Source organism: Agelaius phoeniceus, chromosome 2 (assembly GCF_051311805.1).
Source record: "Agelaius phoeniceus isolate bAgePho1 chromosome 2, bAgePho1.hap1, whole genome shotgun sequence".
Lineage (NCBI taxonomy): Eukaryota > Metazoa > Chordata > Aves > Passeriformes > Icteridae > Agelaius > Agelaius phoeniceus.
The window spans coordinates 95,776,734-95,787,158 of NC_135266.1; the positions used below are offsets into that span (position 1 = coordinate 95,776,734).

The window sequence follows — 10,425 nt, forward strand, 5'->3', positions numbered from 1 at the left end:
TACATTTAGTTATGAAATGTGGGCACAAACTTATGCTTTATTCAAAATGCATACACAGAGCAAAGAGCACAACTTTGTTAGTAGTTTGGGCTTGAGGTCTTTATACAGATAACCAAGATCCATTTTCAAGGTTTTCTGTCAGAGGAACAACCAGTGACAACTGAAACAATTTTAGAGAATCAGGAATCATCAGCCCTTGAGCCATCTGATGCAACACAGGCCTACTTGAAACAGATTCCTGCCATTGCAGGAATTTTTAGAGGTCTTCTTCTCATTTCCTCAAATGGTATAAAAATACCTAAGTATACCACATACAATCAGGTAATGTTTCAGCTGCTTAAATATTTCTCAGAAAAGGCTGGGAGTGAGGGCAGACATCCCAGCAGTGACCTCCATCCTAAAAAACCCTTCCAAACAACATGCATGATCTTCCTTCTTAGTGGGCAGCAAGTGCCCAAAAAATGCCCCAGTGCAGCTTGTGCACAGATTCAAGACCCATAGTTTGCTTCATCAAAGGCTTTTCTGGCTCGTTTCAGTTCTTCATTCATAGTTAGGAGGTCTTTAACTCTGGCAAACTTCCGGGGGTCCTTGCGTATTAGAAAGACAATGTCCTCAACCTGCACCCGACCCTGCCGCCCGATGGACATGGCCTTGTGTGTCTGTTAGAGGGGAAAAAAAAGTCAGCAGTATTCCTTTGCCATGGTGCTTTTTTAAGGTCTCAATTCCACTTTAGTTCCTGTCATTTTACAATAAAAAAGTAAGCAATTCCAGGTTCTGGACACCATCATGCTACTCACAAGAGAACTTCCCAGTAAACCATGGACTTATTCTGCTGTCGCTTATACCCTGAACATAACCACTACATATACATCACTTAATGGTATCAAAATGAAGGCCAGATTACACATAGGACACCCAGCCTGCAGAATGGCTGAAGATTAGGCATGATTTGGAAGAAGTGTGAGGTAACTGTATCAGAGGACAGTGTAGGGCATTTTGATTAGCATAGGAAAGACCAGCATTTCAATAGAAAGGGGAATGTTTGGATACTTAGAAATGGTATCCAAGTCAGGAAGAGAAATGGCCTCAGGCCCAAGAACGCATTCCTTTTGTCTGGCAGAGCTAAGTTCCCATCCATGTACAGACACTGGGCAAACACAAAAAAGTTGACAGACTTTTAAATCCGAGCCAAATTTTCTGTCAGCTGAACATACAGTGATGCCACAGTGAACCTCAAAGTCAGGTGGGTATTTCCCCTCCTAAAATAGTAATCTAACTGCTACTTAAAGACTTCAGTGTTCTAAATCCACATGGAGTAAGGTGCATAAATTTTGCTTTAATCTTGGGAAAACAAAATCCAAGTTTATGTTTCTCCTACTAATGCTATGAGTTTGGGGCCTGGGATAATGCAGTATTTCAGTCAGAGGCATTAACTTTCAAAAAGCTAAAGTTCTGGTGAGGATGTTTTGACCATGCCATCTAGAGCTGACTTACCATTTCAGTGATAAACTCTATTACCAGGTCCTCAAGAATGTCCACTGATTCTGTGTAAGGGTTCTGGTCATCCCCGAATCCATACATCATGCACCTTACTGCACAAAGAAACACTCAGCATGAGGCTTTCATCCATTTAGTGCTGCATGCATCTAGTTAGACCTCACCAGCCTGCACGTTCCTGCACCAGGATGGCCCTCTCATCTGTCAGGCAAGACAAATCTTGAGGAAACATACAGGAAATAAGAACAAACAGAAGACAACAAAAGCCCTCCTGTAGGGACAGGAATTGTATATACAGAAGAGCATGTCTGAGGACAGGCTCTCTGAATATTCACTTAGGCTGCAAAGCACTGCATAGTGACAGCGCAGCTAACTTTGGGCACAGCTAGGTCCAGAGCATGCACTAGCAATATTTTTGAGGGGGGTCTACATGGCAGATTTCTGCAATTGCAGCCAAGGCACATTATGAAAGCCGCTGTTTTGTTAAGGAGAAGTGAGTTTTAGGACCCCAAAGCTGTCAGCTCGGGGTTTCAGCTGAGTGACCAGGCCCGACTTACGCTCTTTGGAGAACAGCCGCTTCCTCCTGCCCTGCCCGCCGTCCAGGCCCCCGCCGGCGTCCTCCGCGTCCTCTTCGAACTACGGGCACAGCGGCGGGGAGGCCGCGGTCAGCTCCCGTCTGGCCCCGGCCCCTTCCCGTCGCTCCCCCGACCGCGGCTGGGCTGTGGATCCCCGGGAAGGGCAGCCCCTCCACCACTCACCGGCACATCCTCCTCCTCATCCGCCATGGCTGCCCGCCGGCCCGGAACAACTTCGGCGGCCCGGCCCCGCCCCGCGGCCCCGCCGAGCCGCGCCGGGCGGCACGGGCGGAGTGGGCTGTGCTGCGGGGCCTGCCTGGGCGGAGGGCAGCGCCGTGGAGCTGCGGCGTAGCTCTGGTAGCCGTCCCAAACCTGGATATGACATTCATTGTTGGATTGCCAGATCGGGATAGCGTGGTTTGAAAGTGAGCTCGGGGGGTGTCTGTTAATCCCTCTGCTCGAAAGAGGGTGAGCCACGAGGACAGAAAGGGTGACTTTTCACAGTCGGTTTGTTCGATTGGCAGGGGCTTTTCCTTCCCTTCAGCGAGGCACACTTGCCCATGTTCACAAAATCATAGAATGTAAAAGAGCTGGGATAAAGGCCCTTAATGACCATCTAATCCCAACCCTCTTGCCGTTGACACGGACACCTCCCATGAGACCAGGTTGCCCAAGGTACGTCCCCTCTCAGTTTGTACCCATTCCGCCTTGTGCTAGCACTAGAGTTTCTGATGGGCCCCATCTGGTTTCTCTTTAGGCTCCCTTCATGTACTGGAAGGTTGCTATGAGGTTTCCACCTTCTGGATAGCACCCGACTCTCTCAACTTGTCTTTGTAGGGGAGGTGCTCCAGTCCTGTTGTATTCCTTACAGTAGCTGTCAGCCCCTTTGCTCCAGCCCTGCCCTTGAGCAGGCCCACTGTTCCCCCCAGTTTGGTGCCCAAGGCACATTTGATAGCAATGCATTTCCTCCAGATTACTCATAAAGATGTTAAACTGGACACATTCCAGAATGCATCCTCGCTGTGTTCCAATTGTAACTGCCATGCAACTGGCGTATGACCCATTGGCTTCTATGCTCTGAGCTCAATTGTTTAACCAGTTTTCACTGATCTACTAGTGCACCTGTCCAGACTGCAGCATTCTAATTTTGAACACTTGCAAAAATACTGCCTTTGTAGTGTCAGGGTTGTGACGACACACCAGACCAGACACATGACAGAGTAGAGGAAGAAAATGGAGATTGTACTGCTGAAAGACCAGGAAAGATGCACAAGGTGAAATCCTTTTCCAATGAAGCTAATACTCAACATAATTTCTGTAACCAGCTGCAGAATAGGCATAGCTTTACCACATAATGACAGGAACCTTAAGTAAAGCTTGCACACTGCTAACAACTAAAGACACTTGAATTTAAAACTGAAATGAGCTCTACTGTATCTGTATGCTGCCAGGCCCACCCCCCACTCATCAATGAGAGGGAAAGAAAGGGAGATCTTTTGTGTCCGTGGCCTGAGAAAGTGCAGCTCCTCACTTTGCAATTCAGCTGGTTCCTTAAGAACCTGGCAAAAAAAAGTCCAGTAGTGTGTCAAGACACCTGTTTTCCCAAAGCGTGTTTCCATAAAGGCACTTAAATCCATGTTTTACTGTTTAGGGAGAGGACTTGATTTTATTTACTGTTTTGTTACAGGGGCATTGTCACACTCAAGAATCAAACTGTAGTATTGGCTCCTGCAAATGGCTGACCAAAATGCAGGAGTTATTCCAGTATCTGAAGCACTTCTGAATAAAACCAAGATGTGTCTGGAGGTAAAACTGGTTCTTCTGGAGAAGATGGTACCTAATGTTCCATGCACACACATCCAGTTTGTTTGTACAAATGGATTAACAGGATGTATTTAATGTATTTAAGTGGTTAGTAAAAGACTTCCCAGCACTGTAAGGGGTTGTAATGAAATTTAAGGGGTTTTGTTCTGAGGAGGGACTTAAACCAGAATGGCATTTTTTTGCATATTCAGGGCTATTTTCAGAGGGTCTTCAGTCAAGGCTGAGGCCCTGAAAATTACAGCCTTGACGAGACTGATGTTTCTGGAAGATCCTGGTTTAAAGATTCTACAAAAAGGCCCTTCCTGAAGTGTTCACTTTCACCTGTTTCACCTGTATAGCTACTACTCCAGTTCTAGGAGCATGCATCTCTTGGGCTGGTTTGCCCTGCAGCATTTTGGGATTACAGAATTACAGGTTTGATCACTAAGATGCAGAAGCTAGAGAGCCACATTTACTGCATTCATGACATGCTCCTGTTCTTACACGTATGCTGAAAACAGATCTTGTCTCATGTCTAGTGTGTTTCAAGAAATTGCATATTGTAAGAAAGTGGTATTTCTAGTCCTTTTGCACTGTCAGAGTGATTTAGAAAAGAACTTTCCTTTCCTGAGGTTTAAACACTTAATGCAAGTAACTGACAACTGCATAACCACACTTGGCCACATTAAGACATGGAAAAGACTGAGTGCCAGGGTTTGACACAGGCACTTCATAGCTTCAGACTCAGTTCTCCTGTATGAGTGTTGCTATTGATGGCTGTCCTTTTATCCAGCTCTGCCTTGTAACTGGACAGTTTGAAGTGCTCTTAGACAGACACAGCTGCTGTGGGAAGCAGTTCCCCTAAAGTGTACAGGACATATCAGTGTTGTGCTTCAGCTGCCAGGGTAGAGTCGATACAGATCATGGATGGTGTGCCTCAGATCTGGCATTTCATCCACGTGGAGCTGCAGAAATTCATGCTGGATCTCAAAATAGAAGGTAGATGCAGCACTGACTCATGACAGTGTGCAGGATAGGGCTCCTCTAGATGTCAGTCTTTTATTCCACTCTGTTTCAAGCCAACACTCCTGGAAAAGCAGATCCCGTAAAAGATGTGTTCTTCCTTCATCCTTGTAGAACAGGTTCAACTCAATGTCTGCAAGCAAGGCACGCTATCCTGCTGCACCTACTGAACACAGGACACAGAAGAGTTACAAAAGTAAAATATACAAGACATCAAACACATCTTCACAGATAACAGGTTGGCTATTTCCACTCTGCATGGCCTTAGAGCAGGTAGGTTGTACAGGAGGTAGTTTTTGGCCCCTGCTATATTAACCCTAACCCCAACCTCAGCCGTGAGAAGTAAATCTCTGTGTATCATACAGTTCAACTGAGCAATACAGTTTGCTTAATGTTATGGCTATAGTTAGTTTTTCTTTCCTAGATTTGTTGCGGTGTGATGTAATAGCCTGTCCATCCCGGTTCTTTCCCCAGGTGTGCCAATAACCTCTCCCTTACCCTCCCCTTGCCCCCTGCTGACTGCTGTCCGTCAGTCTTGGCATTCCAGCAAGGGTGTCGTGTGATTGGCGAAGTTTAAAAGATGCCTCTCAGCCCTGGGGACATTGGGCCATCCAGGTGTCACTTGTCCCCTGAGACTTCCCCCCCCTTACCTGTTGGTGGGATCCCTACCCCTTCCCTCCCCCTCTCCCTGGGGTTAAAAGACACAGCAACCACGCAGTTCGGGAGTTCTGTTAAGAGCTGTTGCTGGATTCAGAGGGCTGTGTGCCAGGAATAAAGCTCTGGATAGAAACCCTCCAGCAGAACCCGACTCCTTTTTCCTTCACCTCGCCTTAAAGCTTCTCCGCCAGAGGTAAACCTGAGCTCCTGCTTGCCTGGACTTGTCCCAAGCATCGATCTGCAGCATCCAGCCAGCCAAAGGTATCTCTGAGGTGAAACCACCACAGCTGCTGCCTTTGGTCAAGCAGCAAGGGCCAGATGAGCCCAGGCACGTTCCATCCGGTAACATTGGTATTAACTCCACTATAGAATAAATGCCTCTTTATTAATGATATTACTAGACTGTCTCTAGTATCCTAAATATAGCGGAGGTTAGGCATGGAGTAGTAGATTTTTGAACATTTCAGTGTAGGGAGAGGAAATGCTGTATTAAAACTTCCCTTCTCTGTGGAGGTTACCTACATTTTTTCTCCTTAGCACAATCATGTAGGTTTTATGAAACAGTTTTATAATAACCTGGATTAATTCACATTGCAAATTTCCTGAACTGATGAACCTAATAAAGAAAAATATTAGCTTTATAAATACTAATTTATTCAAAAATACCATATAGTAACTTGGGTTATTTGCAACAAAAACCCCAGACCTCTGTTTTTGGTACCTTTTGTTCCTGATGAGCCAAGCAGATCACAGGTCTTTTCAGCTGGCCTCTACAGTGGGCAGGTTTCCAGTAACATGGGCTACAAAACACCTGAGCAAGTGAACCCCTGAGAACTCCACAGAACTGTGGAAACAGAGGCATAGATGTTCAGTGCCACATATTGATGTGTCTTGGAGTAATAAAGACAAACAGCCACTGGCTGTGCTCAGTTACACATCTCAGAGTACACCTTGGTGAAAGCCTGCATTTTGGCTATGTAATGCAACAATTGCAGCTCTTACTGTTACCAGAGCTCCAAATAAAATGGGAAAGCCTGCTACCATGCAGCACAGGAATTGCTGCCCTGCTTTGAGAAAGGCCAAAGGAAGAAGCACCCTTGGAAACAAAACTCACTTGCAGAGAAGGGGGAAAGAGGGGAAGGGACATTTCCCTATCAGCAGCCCACCCTCTATCCTTGGGGCACAAAGAGGTGCTGCCTCTAGACCATACAGACTTGTGCTGGTATCTTGCCCTACTGAACTCATCACCAGAAACGCAACAGCAGCAGTGGAGAGGAACTTTACCTGACCAGGAACAGCTGAGGAAAGCATCCCTGTGTGTTGTCCTTTACAAACTCCTGGATCTCCAGTACATTCTTTAACAATAATCCCCTGGATGCTCGGTCAATTTTTGTTAACACCATCTGCATGGATCCAGAAAGGGAGGATTCAGAGAAGAAAGTAAGATTATTTTGCTGTTAAGCTGGAACATCTGTAAGAGTCCTAGATTGTCTTACAAAGCAGTCTGAAAGCTCTGGTCATATCTAGGGGAAAAAATAGTCTCACACAGTTCACCAAAACTATGGCTTGCATAAGGAGTGCACCTTTTCAAGCTGCTCAAGCCGAGCACTGAAAAAAAATCTATTTAATAAACCACATAAAAACCCCTCTTAAATCCCATTTGTCTTCCTCAACACATTATAAACCTATTTTATTAACAATAAAGGGTTACTGCTTAGGTAGGTCAACTTGCACAAGCTCAGGTGGAGAGTACCTTTCTAGATTACCTGTACCTTATAACCAACCCAAGAATGAAGCATTACCTACCACATAAGGAATCCCAAACTCTTCCAGCATCTCTACTGCAATATGATCTGTTTTCTGGAGTCCAACTACACCATCAACTAATAGGAAAGTCCTCTTCAAGCTGCCAGAAATACAAGCAACAGTAATTGTCACCATTATTTCATGCCTGCTCTGCTGAAGAGCCAGGAAAAGTCAGGCATGGAAACTAAGGGTCAGCATGGAGCAGCACCTCAATCTTTCTTGCTCTTTTGACCTATCTTAGCACTAATGAGTGACAAGGCAGAAGCTTCCAGGGAAATGATGTCAGCACTAATGGATGGAAGCAGCAACCCCTGTGCATTTTCTCCCCTCATTACATGATGCTGTCCAGGGGTGTCAGTCTGGCTTTCCCTGTGCTGAGGTACAGGTAGGTCCCTTACTTGTGCCGTTCCTGCAGATAGGCCTCCACCATCTCAACAAAGTCCTGCGGGGCGCGATAGCCGTATCCTGGCATATCCACCAGAGTAAAGTACTTCCCTACTTTGAAGAAATTCATCTTCTTGGTGTGGCCCTGAAGAGAGGATTTGAGGCAAGATGAAGCACAGGGGTGGTTTCTAAAAAAGCTGCTTTAAGCAGTGTACTAGGAGGTGCTCTGCAAAATATCTCTATATCAGACTCCTGCCCCCCCTAGAATGCTTTAAACTGCCCAGTCTCCTACCCGTGTAGCAATCCTACACGGCTCTAATCATAAAATGGACTAAAAATACCTTAATGGCTCTCTAAGCTTGGCTCTTCTCAAAGGCCTTTACAGCACACCTGCTCAGGTAGTGCAGCTCCTTCATCTGCCTGAAGAGCTAGGCTGGGCTCTGCCTCTTTCTGGGCTAGAGCAAGGCCAGTGCCAGCCATGAGGATGGCTACCAGAGCTGGAACTTCCTGTCATTTCAGGCTACTCAAGAGCTTGTTCCCTCCCACCCTTCTCAGTCCTGTCCTCTGGACTGGTACCAGCTTATGACCCAAAGGGAGAGAAGTTAAAAACATGACTCACCGGAGTTTTTGACACTCTAACTTCCACTTCTGGAGCCAGTGAAAACAAGGCCCGGATTAAAGATGATTTCCCTACATTGCTTCGGCCGATGAAGCACACCTGCAGGGGGAGAGGCAGAGAAGGCGAATCTACACCTGCCCACCTCTCGCTGCAGCCAGTCCTGGTCACTTCCCAGCCACGGACATGTCAGGCTGCCGAGCTGCACAACGGGTAACAACAACAAATAAACGATTTGTTAAAAAGCAGCACTAAGTGCCGCACACATTGCGCGGCGCTCTGACAGAGCTATATAACCACTCCACCACCCCTTTACCCCCGCAATTGAGCCCAGCCCGGGGTGGCCCGGGCGGAGGGAAGGCGCTGCCCCGGCACGGTCCCGGCCGCAAGGGCAGCGCTCGCCTGACCTCGGGCAGGGCCGGCGGTGGGGCATGGTCCATGCGCACGGCGGAGCTCACGTAGTCGATGGGGTGCCCGCGGTCGGACCTGAAGAGCGCCTCGGCGCGCTGCAGGGCGGCCAGCCCGGGCTGGAAGAGGCGGAACGGCGCCGTGTCGGTGCCGGGTGCCAGGTACCGCTCCAGCTTCTGCAGCGGGAACACGATCGCGGTGCGGCGGCTCCGCTCCAGCCGCAGTACCTGGGACAGGGCGGCCAGCGGCGGCGAGGCCCGGCCCGCAGCACCACCCGCCCGGGGCAGCAGCATCGCGGCAGCTGCAGGCGGGACCCGGCCCGCCCCGGAAGGTGGTGGGGCGGGACAGCGGGGCGGTGCTGTGGGGCGCTGCCGCGGCTGCCCCCAGCGGGCCGGCGGCTGTCAGGGCCCGGTACGGCGTGTGCGCTCGCCGTCCGCATCCACCCCCAAGAGCCGCCGGTGCTGCCCAGGCCCGGCTGTTTGTAGAATCACAGAATATGCTGAGTTGGAAGGGCACACAAGGATCATCAAGTCCAGCTCCTGGCCCTGCACAGCACCATCTCCAAATCACACCATGTGCCTGAGAGTGTTGTCCAAACACTTCCTGAACTCTGCCAGGCTCGATGCTGTGACCACTTCCTTGGGGAGCCTGTTCCAGGGCCCAGCCACTCTCGGAGGAAGAACCTGTTCCTAATATTCAACCTAAACCTCCCCAGACACAGCTTCAAGCCATCACCTCGGGTCGTGTCACTGGTCAGCACAGAGTGCGATCAGCGCCTGTGCCTCCTGTTCATGAGGAACTAGACTGCGATGAGGTCTCCCTCAGTCTTCTCCAGGCTGAACAGCCCAAATGACCTCAGCTGCCCCTCATACAGCTTCCCCCTTCTCCATCCTCATTACCCTACTTTGGACACTCTCTAACAGCTTTATACCCTCCTTATGTTGTGATCAGAGCTACACACAATATTCCAGGTGCCCCAGCTCAGAGCAGAGTGGGACAATCCCCTCCCCTACCCGGCTGTGATGCCGACCTGATGCCCCAAGGACAGGGCCGGCCCTCCTGGCTCCAGGGCGCTGCTGGCCCGTGTTCAACTTTCCATCAACCAGGACCTCCGGGTCCCTTTCCATGGTGCTGCTTTCCAACTCATTCCCCAGTCTGTCCATACATTCAGGGTTGCCCCATCCAAGATACAGAGTCTGGCACTTTCCCTTGCTGAACTTGATACAGTTGGCGATTGCCCAGTCCTTTAATTTATCGAGGTCTCTCTGCAGGACGTCTGCCTTTGAGCGAGTTAACACCTCCTCCCAGTTTTGTATCATCTTTTCAGCTCTGTGTCTTCCAATGTGTGTTCTCAGGCCAAGCCCAGCCACACTGTCAAGATGCTGAGGGCTCCATGTGCTGATGCCCTGTTTGGCCAGGGAGTAGGGCAAAGCAGCCGTGTCCTATAGCACTGTCCACCTCCCAGCTGCAGCCCTCAGTTTTCCAAGTGCTCTTCTGATAAGTAAAAAAATTAAGTTGTTTCAGGGAAAAAAAACCAAAAAACCAAACAACCAACAAAATATTTTTTCAAGGACAACTATGTAGAGGTCAGTTTTATTTTGAATAAAATAAACCCAAAGCAACCATAAAACTGTTGTCACCTGTGTTCACACTATA

General features: G+C 48.6%; 2 protein-coding genes across 3 annotated transcripts; both read right to left on the minus strand.

The window, feature by feature from the left end:
- Positions 1–17: 17 nt before the first annotated feature.
- Positions 18–2,408, minus strand: TAF13 (TATA-box binding protein associated factor 13). The gene is made up of 4 exons (XM_054627768.2): positions 2,256–2,408; positions 2,055–2,133; positions 1,495–1,592; positions 18–659 (listed from the first exon to the last, which is right to left on the minus strand). Exons 1-4 carry the CDS (start codon positions 2,280–2,282, stop codon positions 489–491), a joined length of 375 nt encoding a protein of 124 aa, XP_054483743.1. The 5' UTR covers positions 2,283–2,408; the 3' UTR covers positions 18–488.
- A 1,302-nt stretch (positions 2,409–3,710) lies between these two features.
- GTPBP8 (GTP binding protein 8) lies at positions 3,711–9,097 on the minus strand. 2 transcript variants are annotated; one of them, XM_077174311.1, is made up of 7 exons: positions 8,769–9,097; positions 8,365–8,463; positions 7,760–7,890; positions 7,362–7,461; positions 6,840–6,958; positions 6,277–6,399; positions 3,711–5,061 (listed from the first exon to the last, which is right to left on the minus strand). In XM_077174311.1, exons 1-6 carry the CDS (start codon positions 9,060–9,062, stop codon positions 6,315–6,317), a joined length of 828 nt encoding a protein of 275 aa, XP_077030426.1. In that variant the 5' UTR covers positions 9,063–9,097; the 3' UTR covers positions 3,711–5,061; positions 6,277–6,314. The 2 variants fall into 2 exon arrangements, with proteins under 2 accessions (XP_077030426.1, XP_054510742.1); XM_054654767.2 differs by having other exon boundaries at positions 3,711–5,064.
- Positions 9,098–10,425: the final 1,328 nt, after the last annotated feature.

What these genes read in the sequence shown, in the direction of transcription:
- GTPBP8 (XM_077174311.1), bottom strand. Translation starts at nt 9,062, where the DNA reads ATGCTGCTGCCCCGGGCGGGTGGTGCTGCGGGCCGGGCCTCGCCGCCG. An exon ending in CACCGCCGGCCCTGCCCGAG is followed by an intron (nt 8,464 to 8,768) that starts GTCAGGCGAGCG and finishes CTCCCCCTGCAG; the next exon opens with GTGTGCTTCATCGGCCGAAG. An exon ending in CCTCAGCTGTTCCTGGTCAG is followed by an intron (nt 6,400 to 6,839) that starts GTAAAGTTCCTC and finishes CTGTTTCCACAG; the next exon opens with TTCTGTGGAGTTCTCAGGGG.
- TAF13 (XM_054627768.2), bottom strand. Translation starts at nt 2,282, where the DNA reads ATGGCGGATGAGGAGGAGGATGTGCCG. An exon ending in GCGGCTGTTCTCCAAAGAGC is followed by an intron (nt 1,593 to 2,054) that starts GTAAGTCGGGCC and finishes TTCTTTGTGCAG; the next exon opens with TAAGGTGCATGATGTATGGA. An exon ending in TAGAGTTTATCACTGAAATG is followed by an intron (nt 660 to 1,494) that starts GTAAGTCAGCTC and finishes CCCCTCTAACAG; the next exon opens with ACACACAAGGCCATGTCCAT.